The 17,340-nt window shown below is 40.6% G+C and overlaps 1 protein-coding gene across 8 annotated transcripts in view; it reads right to left on the bottom strand.

The window, feature by feature from the left end:
* The window catches only part of nrxn3b (neurexin 3b), a 279,282-nt gene that overhangs the window by 181,025 nt on the left and 80,917 nt on the right, over nt 1-17,340 (bottom strand). For all 8 annotated transcript variants that reach the window (XM_051408679.1, XM_051408673.1, XM_051408671.1 and 5 more), the window contains 2 exons: nt 11,141-11,579; nt 7,301-7,684 (listed from right to left, as the gene is read on the bottom strand). In XM_051408679.1, coding sequence (XP_051264639.1) covers nt 7,301-7,684; nt 11,141-11,579 — 823 coding nt within the window. The remainder of the gene's footprint in view (nt 1-7,300; nt 7,685-11,140; nt 11,580-17,340) is intronic.

Raw genomic sequence — 17,340 nt, forward strand, 5'->3', positions numbered from 1 at the left:
CAATAGATTTGGAACAGTATTTATCATATTTCTTAATCCAGTAATGCCCTTATACTTTCCAATCATGTTAAGAATAGAATAATAATTATAGCAGTAGTTAATCATAGACTCTGCACGTAAATGAGAGATTGCCGCATACTGGTTGCAGCTTGTAAAAATGGTAAGGTTATGTTATCTTTTAAATTTATCATTTTAATTCTCTTGTCCTTTGCAGTATGAAAATTATTTTTGCCAAGAGAGATAATTAGTAGATCATCTGCAAAATAAAGCATTTTCTCAAAAAAGTACTGCTTTACTTACTTTTAAAGCATAACCCAAAGGTAAGGAAGTACAATGTTACACCCAGGTTACAAGATTCCAGGTAGGAAGGTGGCGGGCATCAATGTCATCCAATCTCTGTTCTGCCATCACTACCTATGATTAAACTGTAAAAGCCATGTGGCAGCCTATTATTTCACTGCCACTATGAACGAACATCGAGCAAAATGAGCACGTAATTGCATGGTGTGTGTGTTCTGGTGTTTCTATCTTTGTGAGAACCAATATGATTGATGTGATTAAGACAAGTATGAGTTCAGAAATTTAATGATATGCAAAATAAAATAAAAAACTTGTCTAAATGCTAACATGAGGAACCTGTTTCTAAAATTATCATAATCAATTAATCAATCATGTAAATAGATGTGACTTCACATTAAATTGAATGAAATTAAATGAATAAAACAATGAATCAGTCAATGGATGGTAGTTTAAGCAGTGTATTGCCTCCAGTAAAAACATTACGAAAGAGGAAGCTGGCGCTATAATGAGTGATGTCACCACTGATCTGCGGTGGACACACTTCCAGCCATCAGCTCAGGCCCGGAGCCATCACTACTCCTCTCCAGTGACAGTTGGGAAAACACAAGCACTTACTGTATTTGGGCGGTGGCATCTTGTCAGGGAAAATGCAATATGCATTAGACACAATCCAATCTGTCTCCAGTGGATTGGTGTGTGTGTGTGTGTGTGTGTGTGTGTGTGTGTGTGTGTGTGTGTGTGTGTGAGACTGTGTGTGACTGTGTATCTGAGTCTGATTGTGTGTATCTCTGTGCGTGTGTGTGTGTGTGTGTGTAGATGCAGCAGAAAAGACAGAAAGAGGAGAGTCTCAGTGGGATCGCTTGGTGCTGGGCTGGCACACTGTCAGACAAACACACTTCATTACAGGCCTATTTACCTGATTAACTGGGCTACTTTATCAGCTGCACAGCACTCTGCAACCCACGACTGTCAGCAACACCCTGGCTCCTTAAAAGCTCCCCCTCCCACACCCACGCAAACAGTCTCACACACAGGTTCACAAACGCATGGTCTGACTTACTGACTGTTTGAATGACTGACTAGCTCACTGAATCGAAGCAGCGCACATGAAATGCCCGTCTCTTGGCAGAGTCAGTGGATGACATCAAATATACCTCCCTGTAGACTTGAATTAATGTCACCCCTTAGAAGTTAGACTCAAATACGACCTGAATAATCTGTTGTACTTGAGTTTTCCTTATGGGGAGTAACATTTGGGTAACCTTTTCGTGTAATGGAATGTAACAATCAAAAAGGAATAAAGCCTCGAGCCGCCTCCCAAAGACGATGGAGAGGACAAAGCCCATCTTGAAATATTATCATTACAGGAGGGTAATGATTTCCTCTCTCTTTGCTTTCTGTGAATCTTACTGCAGGCGATTTGAGAAGAAAATCATTTTCCAGCATCACTTTTTAAAGTATCATACCGAATTAAACCTGCATGCCTGATCCAACCCAATTAGATATATCTAGTGCGGAGTTACACAAACAACCTTTTCACACTTTAGCAAATGATTAAAGCTGGCGCAGCAGAGGACAATAAAAACAGGTTACCAAAATAAAGCAATTACGTATCAATTACACAACCCTCGTCATTCTAAGGGCAACGGTGTGTAAGGTCAAACATTTTCCCTCAAACCATGTTAATACATGCGCACAGTGTTGTATTTTAAGCAAGCTGCTTCTCTCGTCTCTTCGCCATGTGTGCCTGTCGGGGCTGTGCTGAGCCGAGCTGCCCTATTTGAATTCAGATCACAGGCAGACGGGTTTTTGGCAGGGCCATGCTCCCGGTCACAACCCAGACGAGAGGGGTCTATCAGGGCCAGGGCCCTGGTATCATCATACACCTGCATGGGCCATTGGCACTGCCTGGCTGGTACAAACATACACACAAACTGAAGCGTTGGCGGTCATAAGGCATGCTTAATCATGTGAATAAATGCAAATATATATACAGTATGCAGACACAGAAACATATGGTTGTACAAAAACAGTGAGTGATGATATTCATTGCTTTTCATACATCATGTTCAGTATGTGCACATATCCATAACACACACACACACACACACACACCTACACACACCTACACACACACACACCTACACACCTACACCTACACACACACACACACACCTACACACACCTACACACACACACACACACACACACACACACACACATACACATACACATACACACACACACACACACACACACACACACACACACACACACACAGTGGCTGGCTCCCATGCTGACACTACATCTGTTTGTGTGATACCATGGCAGACCTCTGATCACAGGTGCTGTTGTGTCTCATGGGCTGGGTTAAAGAAGACATGCCAAACAGAGGGACTGTGTGTGTGTGTGTGTGTGTGAGACAGAGGGAGAGGGGGGGGGTAAAAACAGAGATGCAGAATGTAAAAGAAAGGGAGGGATTTCAATACAGCAAGTGAAAAAGAGAAACAGAGTAAAGGAAAAAACAGAGACACACAAGAGATAAGACACAGAAATCATCTGTATCCTAAACCTGGCACAGACACCGGAAAACAGAGCAGACAGGAGCGCTGTTGTCTGTTAGTTGTCGCCTGGTACCATCTTTTGATCTCCTCAAACAGTCTAAAATATCTGTCAGGTTGTATTTTCGTTCTGGTAAACAGAGCAAGGAAATTGCTAGCTTTTTAGCTCCCGATGGAAAAGAGGAAATTACACAGAGCAATGTGCTCCTCCGTTCAATACAAATATGATGAAATCATCTTGAGACTTTCATTTCTGATCATTCCATTATTTGAGTTCCAAAAATAACAGGACTGCAAACGCGCTGAAACTACTTCCATGAGGCTTGGATTTTCTCAAGTAATAAAAATCAACAGTAGTACAGGAGGAGTTTTTGTACTAACACTCTTGATACTGTAACAACATATGCTCTTATAAACCAGTGAAGACAATGTCACCAAAAAACAGCCTGAATAGGCTGTTGACTGTTTAATCCTACTTTATATTTAGCAAAATAAAGTGGGACTAATAATAATAATATTCTGTTGACCTTAGTGTCCTTACTCATAGCTACAGGTCTGTACAAATCATGCACTATGCACAACAGCTTTTATTATTAGGTAATATTTAAATTTCATAATACACATATTCAACTTAAAAACTCTAAATCAAACATGGGGGCTGCAGTAGAGTAGCCATTGCCTCTTTAACAATACACATGTCACAGGTGTTTCATATTTTTTTCAAATCACTGGCACAGTTGGGACATCTTTTGGCACACAGGAACTGACAAAACAAACCCTAAGAGCAAAATATTAATCTCTCTCCTGGCCTTGTTGCTGAATACAGAAATGATGGCTGAATGTGATGCCAGAAGAACTTGTTTACTCAAGGAAAAAGTTAGGTCTGAGGAGCCTACAGTTTACTGAAGCCTCATTACAGTATTTGCACGTGTTCACATCACAACGCAACATAAGCTAAAATGTGACAAAATGTTACTCAAAAAGAAGAATGTACATTATAGGCATCCTAAAAGTAGAGTATAGCAAAACATTGGATTGCATTAGATTGTACAGCTGTCCCTAATAAAATGGCCACTAAGCACACACTGAGCTTGATATGTACTGACAGTTAACTTTGATTATGCTGATACGAGAGGTTTCTTGTTTGAGGAGTTTGATGCAATGTAACAAATGCTTCCAGAGCCTCCTAAGGAAATTATCTGAATTAAATAATATCACAAAAAAAGTGTAGGCTGATCTCAACAAACTGTTTTGAACCAAAACAGACAAAAGAGCTTATTTACATTCCAGCAGAAAGACACCAGGAAAGGCCAGTCATTGTAATGTAAATGCATAACCTTTGTTACACTCCCTGGGAGAGCTCTGATCTCTATCATTTCACCCCTTGTCTCATCATACAAGCACAATTCTCTGTTGTACCATATAGCGTACTTGAGATCAATAGCAAGCGCCATGTGTGAATACATCTCAGTGGTTGTTTGATATTGTCACTAGGGAGCTCCAGGGGCTGCTAAAAAGCATGGAGGAGATGGAAAATAACTATTCTACCAGCATGACTAATAATATTCCATTCGTTCCAAAGTGTTGCACATTCATTTTGAAAAACGAAAATACCACACATCGTTTCAAGCCCAACATTTTAAATCAAAGCGATTTCTTCATCTCAAGAGCTGCGGTTTTGGAAGCAGACAAGAATTTGCTTCAAAAATATTCTACTCTGAGCTGTAATATGAATGATCATTAGAGAAGAGAGAAGCTAATGAAATCAGAACAATTTGTAAATTTAGTGTGCCCACATCCAAACCTTGTGCTATTTGCAGATGATGCTGTCGCTTTGGTTCTTATCAGACTGTGGCCTCCCATGTGCAGAATGCAGCTGAGGGTCAAACAGTCAGAATGAGGGGAATGAGGGCAGGAAAAAGGGTGAGACTGCTCCGGTCAGGTGAGCTCTTGATCACGAGTGATTGTGGAGACGGTTAAAGTGGCTGCTGAAATAAAGCAGACTTTTATTTGTAGCAGAACGGGAAAAGTACGGAGGGGTGTCTTCACTGTGGCTCCAAACTCCAAATAAGAGCTCTCAATTTTTTGCTCAGTCTTCTCTCCGACCCTTTACACAAGCAGCCCGAGATGAGGTTCCTCCACAGGGTGGCTGTCCTCACTCTATGTGAGAAAGTGAGCAGTTCAGCAAACTGAGAGGGCTCCGGTATCGAGCTGCTGTGCCTCTGCGTTGACAGGAGCTCTAGCTGAGGTGGTTCAGGCTGTTCAGGCCTGACCACAGAGCAGACCCAGAACACACCGGAGGGATTACTGATTCTCGAGGAAGAGCTGGAGGAAGATAATCTAGGCTGCTCTGTCCACACCGTTACCACTAAGACCCTGACCTTGATAAGTGCCTCGAAAAGGCAAGAGAATAGATCATAATTGGATGGATGGAAGATAAGCCCGAATTATGCTCCAAAAAAGTTTGAAGGTGGGCAAATGTCTCACTGATGTGATACATAGTGTGTATACTTAAAGTAAATTATACCTAAAGAACTGCAATCTGTAACATATTGCTCACATTTGGGCAAACAATCGACCATCAAACAAAAGGACGGTGTTGTATCCCAAGTGCTTATTTCCAGAAAGCAAAGAACAAAGTGCGGAATCCTCACATTGGAGTATTTGAATTGTACAAATACAATTTCCAGCACTACCTCAATTTGTAGCAACATACCTCCAAACAACTAAACAGACTGGGTGTGGTTCAACTCGTATTTGAACCAAGAAACTAAAATACAGAGGCATGTATTCACTTGCGACAGCATTACCAACATCAGCGCATTTTACAACACCTCAAGTCTCACTGTGTAAAGTAAAAATCAACTGCTGAACAGACTGAAGCTTTGTTCTACAGCTCCAGAACTGCAGGGCAGACTTTCAGTCCCTTGGGTTATCAACCAGCTGCAACAGCACTCACTGAGTGCAGAGGTACGACCATTTAGAGACCCATGTGTGGGAGGAAGCAGAATAGGACATAAGAAGAGGAAGTGAGGAGGACTGGCAGTCTGAGACTGTGAGTGTGCGTAGCGTTAGGGACATGTGACTTAATGTTTTCTTCATGTGGGTAGAAGGTCAGTGAGACACACTGGATCTGTTTGAGTGTTTGTTAGCCAGCACACTGCTGCCTTCGCAGCTGCCTTTTCCCCTTTTGTGCTGATACAACATCATGGGAATGCTACTAAAATAGATGAAAACAGTCCGGCTAAGACAAGGTTAACTCGATCAGACAGCCCCAGCTTCCTAACTCGGCTCCCACTGGAAGTTTAGCTCTCACAAGACAGGACATGTACTTGTCATTGTTGTGATGTAAAATCAACTTTTCTTGTATTATTTATGACATGAGCATTTTGAACATCTATGTTCTACTGAATTTTATATTTTTTCCCAGAAAAAAATGGCTGTACTATACAGTTGAATCCTTTAAAGGTACATTAACAACACAAGGAGGACATGTTTCAGTCCTTTCAATGCATGCAATAGTGTCTAACAGACGATTCTCACTGTAAGGTACATGTTGATCCCAATTCTCCTTTGGCTTTATTTAATCATTAACAACACATTATCATCCCGCCAGCCTCCCACATTCACACTTACTGCTGGTTGTAACAACTTACTCTCCAGATACTCATTATTCCTCCTACAAGTACGTTTCTTTACACACCTCGAGTTCTTGGGGAAGTACTTAAAGCCCTCTACTGAACCCCGAAAATCTCTGTAAAGGAGTGAGAGTGAAGGACAATCTGAACAATAGTCCGATAACATACTCTCCCACAGCTCAGAGTGTCCCTATCTCCACCGTCTCATAAAAACTTAATGCGTCCAAGCTCTTAAAATCCAGACAAGGCGAGCGCATTTCACCAGTAGAGAGAAGTTCAATTTCACTGCAGAACATTCTCCAACGGAAAAAAAAGGCTTCACTTTTCCAAAGCCACTTGGCAGGAAAGTGAAATCCTATTAAATTTTTCAGCAAAGCTTCCATAAATATTGTGAGGGAAGTGTCCCAAGTCACACTTCTTGTATGTCCACTAAAACAGACCATTGTCCACTTTCTTGGAAAAGCTATTGTTAGCAGATAGTGGCCACATCACTGCCTTTACAACCATCTTTATGATACCAGAAAAGGTATTTCAACTTCTACTTCTACTTTTTAGCTATTGTCAACATTTTGCATCTTTTAACCTACACAAACATAATGTTAGAAAGTCACTATTCCATAAGGACACTGAGCAAATAGATTTCTAGGCACGTAAAAGATGTGCAGCGGCTGTGCCCTCTTTAAAAAGTCCTTTACAAAGAAATCAATAAGCCTCTGACAAACCCAATAAGATTTTAAAATGATCACTATAAGAGAGAAAACACTCACCACACAGAGAGGAATGATTGCAAAGAAATCTCACCTCTTTCACAGGTACTATCCCAGAAGCCAGTTCCAGTGCAGTCACAGACGAAGCGGTTCCATCCCTCCTTACATGCTCCGTTGTTCTTGCAGGGGCTGCTGTCGCACTGTTTCCCCGTCACCTTACTACACGATGACTTGATGCCGGTCATATTCTGGGACTGCGCTATCTGCCGGATGTCCTTGCTGCGTCCGTCGATGAACAGATCCCGCACACAGCCCACGTAGCCGTAGTTGAGCATAGCGGTCCAGAGCTCCGTGGGGAGCACCAGGCCCGCCCGGTTGTCAGGCAGACCACCCAGATAAAGGTCTCCCTCCAGGTCCAAGATCTCATTTTCCCCGCTGGCTGTGAAAGGAGTCCGGCGGCTGTTTACTGAGATGATGCCTGGAGGAAGAAAAATCCATTATTAAATACTGGCCAGACAAAACTGTACATGCCAACATGTCATGTAATCTACTTCGATTGTATGCTGGTGGAATGAGATAATATTAGGAATGCTCGATATTGGCTTTTCTGCTGATATCCGATATTGTCAAACTTTCAATTTCCGATACCGATATATGCAGGCTTTTTACACCAAAACTGTTAGGTAACAACATAAAATATCTCCTATTGTGGAATTAACACATTATGCCTAATTTTATTGTGATGCCCCACTGGATGCATACATAAATGTAACATGGCTTTCCAAATGTAAACACTGTCTGTGCAAAATAAGAGAACAACTTCAACTTTCATTGTATTAATACTGAAAAGAGCGCTAACGCTAACTAGCTTTAGTTAATGTGTTTAATTGTATTATTCACCTGAAGGAGTGCTAATGTAAATTCTAAGCCAATTGTTAGTTTGGTTCAGGAACAGCTCATAGCAGGGTAAAATATTTGACATTTATTTTGTGTTAATATTAAAATCATTCAGCTTTAAATTGTTTGTTTGTTAGCCACGGTTAGCAACCAACCAGTCTAGCCTAGTTGTTGTTGTTATACGTTATCTAGCACGCGCCGGTAAACGTCCCATGCTGCGTTCATGCAGGCTCGGAAATGCTGAAGCCTACAGAACAAACATCGGTTATAAAAACCCGATACCGGTAATCCTCGATATTAAATTTTTTTGTGAATATCGGCCGATAATATCGGAGGGCCGATATTATCAGACATCCCTAGATAAGATCACTTGTTTAGTGTTTCATTTTAAAAAATCAAGTGTCATTTCTGGTATTTAAGTGGTTTGCCATATTTTGCTGGCTTCTGAGAAATTCCTGAAATAACAGGAACGCCACTGAAAACAAGTTACATTTATTGGTCTCAATTTACAGTGTTGTGGCACTTCAATAAACATGATATTTAAGGACTGAACAGAATGATATTTCAAAAAAGTATGCTAGATAGATTTTGTGGTAATTTTGCACCCTGGAGCGCTAATAAATTCAAGGTGCCGGCGAACATGTGCAGCAAAAGTTGCAAAGAGGTCGACCAAAATAGCACAGCACGCCTGTGTCTGTGCTGAGATGTGGTCTGAGTAGGTGGAGGTGCAAACCTATATTTGGCAGCCAAAATTGCACTGATCACGGACTTTGTTACACTCTCTTCAGGGGAACTCTATTTGAGTCACAAAATTACAGAATGGGGGAGGAAGACAAAAAAACAGCTTTCATCCAACAAAATTACCACTCCACTGGCACAAGGTTTCTGCTTGAAGAGCCCCAATACCACACAGTAAATATTTTTTACAGGGTATGTTCCATGAGACAATTTTAGAGTTTACATATCTTTATACATCCATAGAATCCCAAATTCATCTAGATTTATATCAGGATCACATAGGTCAAATGCATTAAGCTGATTTGACAAGGTTTATGAATGTGCTTACTTTTAGTGTACATTTTAACCAGAATAGAGTATAAAAAATACCGCTCTACAATCGCATTTCCATTTGACATTAGACATTATGTGTGATCTCAGCTAGACTCTGCATTTAATTTCACATACTTATAATATATTATTTTCTAAAAGTGGTTTAGTTCATCACTTTATTTCTCCACTGAGAGCCAAAAGGAACAAAAAAATGTAAATAAATCTTTTAAAGCTAAAAAATGGGAATCAAATTTAAACAAATGAGAGAAAAGGTTGAAATTTGCTGTGAATCCCAAAATGACTGACAGGTCACGTTAAGTCTAACATAAGCCATAACAGTAGAAAAAAATGTCTCACTCACCAAAGAAAAATGTTATTACATATGCATGTTCAGTGGTAATTAAAGTGGCCTAATAATTACAGATTGGGTTTTTAAATATAAATAGTTAACTAAAGAAAAGGCGGGTTTAACTCAGATTGCCTCTTAATTAACAATGTTACCTCTAGCTGCACCTCTCTATCATCCCTTACCGAGGTCAAGTAAACGTAGCAAAGAGATGAATAGATCACTCTCCACATGAAGCCCAAATTTAGCTCGTCTGAAAATGGAGTTTTCACGTTTTGGTTGTGTTACATTCACCTTGCACACAGACAGAGAGATTCTGGCTAGGGTTCTTTGTGGACAAGAAATCTAATTCACTTGCAACTTCTATTAACATTTCACTCAAGCCACAAGTGTGATTACGCCTGTTCTTAACCATCCCTCAGTCTGGTATCCATATATCTGTCTCATTCCTCTTTTTCCCTGTGAAAATCCTACTTTCTACTCTGCTATCGCACTGGGGGCTGTGCTGGTGATTAATCAAAGCAGCGAGCTCTGACACGCGGCTAAATTGGCTGCTCTAACCTGATATATAACACAGGCTGTAGCACCGACTAACACAGCCGAGTCCTCTGGAGGATCCCACCTAATGCAGAGATTGTGTTGGGTGTGGGGCTCAAGGCAACAGAAGTTTCTAACCCTTTTCTCTAATATAATCTTCTTCTAATACTTTCTGTGTATTTGGCCATGTTTTCAGGTCAGAGGACATACAGATGGAAGGAAGCGAGGGGAAATGGAGTCAGCAGCTATCTAGAGAAAAGTATGACTTTATCCAGGTAGTAAATCATCGCTAAAATTAATACATTGAGGAAGTTTACGTCATCCTGTGGATGTAGGAAAATCCTAAATTAGGACAGGGCAGTTATAGTGAGTCTACAGCGTCATAGGGGTTTTTTCTTAATTGTAATTTCCATTAACCTAAACAAGCTCTGTACATTCAAATTAGTTTGGAGCCTTGTGAAAGAACCATTAGCATTGTGAAAACAGCACGTTGGCCTCAAGTTGCCATTTGATTTATTTTTTTACTATTACTAATAATCTAGACTAATTGCTGGGAAAACTATTTCCCAAAATGTAGGTTTCCAATTAGGTTTCCAACTATACACTAATATATATAACAAAGTTGCTAATGCAGTGCTGGAGGACATACTAGTCATTCTTCAGATAGTATTTTAGGACATTGTACAAGAGCTTACCTTTATTTCTCTTGGTTTGATTACTATGTACTCTGGCAGTTTGTTATTTGCCTTGTCAGCTCTATCTATAAATTCATATACTGTATAGCCGGTGGCAACATATTTTTAATTGAGCCAGGAGTTCAATTTCCTGATTGAAGCCATGCTTGATATGTGTTTGTGAAAGAGAGAGAGAAATGAAAAACAGTGACATAACGAGACCCCAGCACCTTCCCAAAACACCAAGCTGATCACAGTTTATTTTAACAACTTTAACAGCCTGTGACAGTGATGTTAAACAGAAATGATGTTTCTAATATTACGTTAGTAGTCAGTTACGACTACCTCAAAATGAGAACATTGTGTTCTGAAATGTCTTATTAACTTAGAAGATGTTTTTCTTTTCCTTCCCTTTCCCCTCTATCCTTACCTGAGCGACCGTCTCTCTGGATGTCCACATGGTGCCAGGCGCCGTCATTGACCTTTGCCTGAGTGGCCTTGACCTTGATGGTGCCAGAGCCCATGTCCAGCAGCAGGTACAGCCCTCCATCCAGAAGCTCCACCGCAAAGAAGTCCACCTTGTTGTTCTTCTGGCCCTTTGAGTCCCGTCGGTCCTGGGGCTTGCCGTGGGTGAAGAGTATCAACCCATTGGGTTCGGAGGTTCGGAAATCAAAGGAGATGGAGCCCACACGTTTGGTGTTCCATTTCGGCAAGGCCAGGTAGGAGTCCGGGGTCTCGAAGTTGATGGGGTCGAGAGTGGGAACGTTTTCGCACTTGAAGACCACGTCACCCTGGAGTTTCATCTTGGGGTCCACGATGCGGGCAAGGCGGGACAGCTCAAGACGGATATCGTTGTTCTTATACACCACCTGGGGAAAAAATACAGGGGTTCTCAAATAGTGTATATGCACAGTGTGAAGATGATGATTACACCTCAGTGTGAATCGTGTCTTACTGGGTTTTCTTTTTGGTGTTGAATTCCCACAACTTCAGGGGATAGTTTACCAGTGCAGTTATGGTGGAAAAATATTTATTTCAATGTGAATGAATTGCACTCCATTGCAAACTGTAGTATTATAGCATCATACTCTAGCAATATTACAAATTGTGGATTCGAGGACAGCTGGATCAATAAAGCTAATATCTACTAAGGTGTGTATGGCCCAATTTGTTTCTCAGTCATTTTCTATTTCAACTTCAATTTATCCAAGATGAAAAGGAGCTTGTACACAAATGCACAAGTGCATTTTCATTTGATTGAACACCTGCCGACTGCCTGAAGCGTGAGAAACGATTGCTAAATTATTAGTGAGTCATTCCCTGTAATGTTCAATAAGGGGAGTCTTCAGGAATATAGGGTGTAGCCCCACAGGAGTATCCGTGACCCTGTGAGAATATAGCCAATATTATACCTATTTACCCACAATAAATGTGCTTCAACCTCCTAATCCACAAAAGTAGAAAGCAACCCCACATTATTATCATATAAAAAAAATACCACAGAAAAGGAGAGTAGAATATTGTCAATTGGAATCCATTGAGGCGTAAAATTAATGTTTTTTCTTTTCTTTTCCTTTCTGGGGAGGAAGACAGGCTTTTTCTGGTATATAGGGCAGTGTGTGCGCAGGAAACAGCAACACTGTTAGAGGAAGCACAGCTGTCAGCAAACAGATTTTACTGCTGTGGGATTACCGATAATCCTGGAAGATTTGACAGTAAATCAACACAGGTGACCCGAGCGCCTGGGAGGACTGACGAGAGGGGGAAACGGAGAGAAAAACCACGGGGAGAGAAAGAGGGCATCAGAGGAGAGGGAAACTACACAAGAAAGAAAAAAATGTCAGGAGGCAAATAGAGAGAAAAAGAGGGAGAGATCCTGAAGATTAAATGCTGTAAGGCCACAGTGTGTGCCACTGGCTTTTCAAATATGCTTGTGTGTATGTTTGTCTGTGTGTGTGTGCGTGTCTGTGTACAGTACAAACACAGTGATGTAGCTGTCAATGCGGTTAATGACCACACTTAATCTCCTGAACATGACACACAACAAAATACTTACAACCCTTATACACAACACACACAGTCAACCACAATCTGCTGGTAACACGCCATACAATACTAACAAGGTTAATTTCAGTTTAAATACAGTTAATTTAGGTTACCTGCAGCAAACTATATAATTGTATAAACAGAAAGCTATACTAGGATTAGGGCTACATTATTTTAATAATTGATACATCTGCCGATTATTTGCTTGATTCATTAAAAGCATACTATGCAGTTTTCCGGTTTTGTCAAACAGCTACCCCTAGAGTCGCTGCAGAGTACTTGTATTTAACGTTAACTGTTGTAAATACCACTAACCAGAGCCGTCTCTATATACGGCTCTGCATCTCTGCTCTCACGGCCTGATCCCCTCCCCCCTGTATACCGGTACATGTTCAGTAGGATGGAAGCGTCGGACATCAAACAGGCAAAGATAGACTCCGAAGATGTCCACTGACCAGGTAACGTCTGAGTGAATGCCTGCTAGTGTCTTCCATTGAGGCTGCTTCTTATGTCGCTGATGTATGTGACGTCGCGCCGTAAAGCAATTTGTGATTCTCACAAGATTTGGCGGGACGCCACATTTCAGACTTGTATTGCTGGTTCTGCCAACGGCGTCCCTCTCCTGCTTTGCTATCGGGATGATTCGCTATACTACAAGTTTGTTTACCATGGAAATGACTTTGAAGCTGTTATATTAAGGTAAAAATCTTGCATAATGTGCCTTTAATTGTTCTATAGACAAATCCAGCGGCTGATGTATTGTGCCGCATCTGTCTGACCCAGTAATTATTTTGTAATTAAACCCAGCAGGAATTATTATTGCTGTTGTTGTCATAAGCTACCAAGAGATACGCGTGGTGGCGGCTCACCATCAGCCCCATGCGGGCAGGTCGCACGGTCTGCAGCAGTCTAAGTTTAGCTTTTCGCCGGGATACCATACAGAATGCGGTACAGAGGCTTGTGGTTTTTATTTTACAAAGTGGATGTTTATTGTTGGAGGAGCTGAACAGAGAAGACATCTGTCAGTTGGGTGTTTTCATTAAAACCTATATATTTCAATGTGTGCAAAGTTTTCTATTTGACAGATTTAAGAATCAAAAATAATGTATTGTTTTACATACAAGTAAAGTCTTCTCCTTCCACCTACAACTCGGTGAAAAATTAATATCATAGTTTCCTAAAGCCCAACATTCTCTAATGGATGGCATTTTTGTTTGGGAAATGACTAAAATGATTAATAGCTTATCACGACAGTTGTCGAGTGATTTCCTGTAGAATGACTAATTGATTAATCGACTAATCCTTTCAGCTCAACACTGACATTTCCAGCAATGAATCCAGTTAGAAAAAGCCACCCTAAAGCTGCTGCAGTGAGAGTAAACTGCATGCTAATAGTACTCATGGCTTGAGGGATCATCTCTGTATGTTCTTTTTGTCTGCATGTTATTATCAACTAACCTCTAGATTTGTGAGAAAAGTTAGGCTTATCTGGCTCTCTGATCAGTCAGTAGCTGCAACATTTAGATTGGAAGCTACCCAAACAACAGTCGAATACAATGTACTTTCCAATTTATGATAAGCATTAAATGAAAAAAAGGGTGATTTTGAAAAATGATATTTCACAGAAATGTTGCAGCTGCCCTGCAGCTCAAAATTCTTTTAGCTTTAACCATCATTACTGATGTCTCTGAAAAACCAATGTTTTTTATGTGTTCTTCTGAAGCCAAATACCTTGCATTTCACTTCCAGCAAGCTTTTAGAGTACTCTTGGGCAAGTGAACAAACTGAATATTACATGAAAAGAGAAAAGAGAGAAGAAAAAGATGCTTTAATGCTGCTCATTTGCAATGGAGAACTTTTTTTAAACAGTACTGGGATGGTCACTACAGTTCTTAGATGTAAATCAGTCAAACTTGCTAAAGTTCCAAGGCACTGTGTCTCTGTCTTTGAGACATTAAGTAGAGTTTTTCGAGACATGGAAAGAATAATTAATCCCTGTGATTCCTTTTACAACACAAGGCCTCCATCAGGGCCACTGTTTTAGAGTATCAGGCTCATACTCTAAAAAAACGTTTGTCTACTTGACTCATGAAAACCTTGCTTTCTATCTTAGTTTCCTTGACAGGCAAAAGTCTTTACAAACTCTCCCAGGCACTGCAATGTTATTCTGGGACGAACTAATCTTACAAACAGCCAGCTCCCGATCTGTTTTGGGATTATGATTTTGTCTGTTCTGCTGCAGGCCGATCAATAAGGTAATCGAAATGATGTTATAAAAAAGGAACTGAATACTGCGGCTATGTGTACCTCGACTTTTCCTTTGTTATGGCTGGTGCTTTGCTACGCTATCCTTTGGCCTATCAACAGCCTTATGGGGCCCATTCATAATGCAGGCACAAGGGACTGTAACGACTCCATAAAGACGAGATCCTCCATCTCTGCTCCAGGATGGTGTATCGATTGGGCCCTCGTAAGGGTGAGGGAAGGGCAGGTGGGTGCAAGCACCAAGTGTGCATGCACAGAGACACACGCGTACACAATCTCTTCCCTAATCTACTTGAGATCAGTGCTCATGTCCTCTCGGCCCCCGGCCACAGCTGCTGTCAGCTGATGATTTAGCCCCAGTGTTAATGAAGAACAGGGGTAATTCCACTAAAGTGAAGATACACACACAAGGTGCTCATGAAGCTTTGCAGAGGAGATCTCTACTTGCTCAAACGTGCACACATAAAAGTTGTATGTGCAAATACTAGTGCTGTCAGTTTAACGCGTTATTAATGGCGTTAACGCAAACCCATTTCAATGGCGTCAATTTTTTTATCGCAAGATTAACGCCTAGCACACTTTGTAGTTTTTTTCACATGCTGTTGCAACAACTAGTAACGTTAGAAAAACTACAACACCACACCGGATCTAGCTAGACCGGAAACAAAACAACAGGCACCCCGCACACACTTGTTTAAGAGTAGTAGACGTTACGTTTTGAATGGATGACGAGCGCGTGACGCCGAAATGGATGGATTCCTTGTTGTCTAAAAATGTCAACAGGCTCGTCTGTTTGAGAAACTGGCTCAAAGCAAAGAAGTAGTAGGCTTACCTTTTATTGGTAACTGTTACTGTTCATTCTTTCTGAAATAAGAGGCTGGGTTGAGTCTCTGGTGAATAAAGAGCAGTAGCCTGATTGCTATGTTCAAAGAAAACTTCAGAAAAGTATTAAGCCATGGTTTAACTGCACTACAGGCTGAGTCCTAGTTTACCTTACATGTGCACTTTGTAATTTTATTTTGTATCGCCCTGTTTTGATCCCTTAGAAAGGGCTGTTGAAGGGGCTGTTTGTGTGACAAAGTATTTTTTTCACCCTTTTATTGATGGACAGTGTTACATTGTGTGAGAGATTATTTGCTCCAAGTGAGAATGTTAGTGTGAAATTGAACACTACAGTATTTGCACAAAGCAAGCCGATCCACTTTTCCATGTTGATAAGAAAATTAAAATGAGAAAAAATAATGGGACAAAAAGAAATCAAGGGACATTTAGAATAGATAAAAATGCACGATTAATTGCAAGTTAACTATGACATTAATGTGATTAATCGCGATTAAATATTTGAATCGTTTGGCAGCACTAGCAAACACACGAATGCAGCTGCACAGACAGAAACACATACAGTATTTACCAAGAGATCAATGTTATAATAGCCAGTAGTATTAAAACTAGATGAATGACAGAACTGACGAAACAAGAGATTGAATATTCAGTAACAATTACTGGAGATCAACACTACTCTAATTACCATATTAAATCTTCACCCAAATCACAAAAAGACATATCTTCTCAATTTAGCCTTGTGCCACAGATTTATGTCAGTTTTTAGATGTTTGCCGCTGAGACTTCTGCATTTAACCCAATATAATGGAGGTGAGGGAATTTCATCAAATAATTACTTTTTAAAAACAGCAACATGTCCTTCCAGAAACAATAATAATGTTGGATAATTTTAACTGGTAAGTGTTTTAATTGAGAACAATATTCTACTGAAGATAGTAGTACGGCAGAGTCTGTGGATCGCCCAAAGTAACCAGGTATTGTTTAAGGAAAAATTAAGACCTATTTAGTTGTTCATATGTAATTTTACAATACTACAAACACACAAAGTACAGTTCCATTAACCTCCACTGTGTTGAGTTGGCAGCAACACAGAGGATATCTGAAATCTTGGCACATAAAACCAAAACACTATTACTGGATAACACTATAGGTGTGTAGGAGAATATGTGTTTTTGATTTGGATGAAATGAAACTTTAATGTGACAAAGTAGAAGGAATGCTGCGGAACCTTTCCATGCAGGCAGCTTCAGCTGTGCTACATGATACTCTATTCCTTGTGGACACATACAGTACACTGTCAAACACACACACACACACACACACACACACACACACACACACACACACACACACACACACACACACACACACACAGAGGTGTTCCATTCAGTCTGTCAGATGAACTTGATCATACCTGATTGTTCCTGCAAACGCTGCTGCTGCTGCCACACTTCTCAAAACACCAACCTCAGCCTC

The sequence above is a fragment of the Dicentrarchus labrax genome, unplaced genomic scaffold (assembly GCF_905237075.1).
Source record: "Dicentrarchus labrax unplaced genomic scaffold, dlabrax2021, whole genome shotgun sequence".
Taxonomy (NCBI): Eukaryota; Metazoa; Chordata; class Actinopteri; family Moronidae; genus Dicentrarchus; species Dicentrarchus labrax.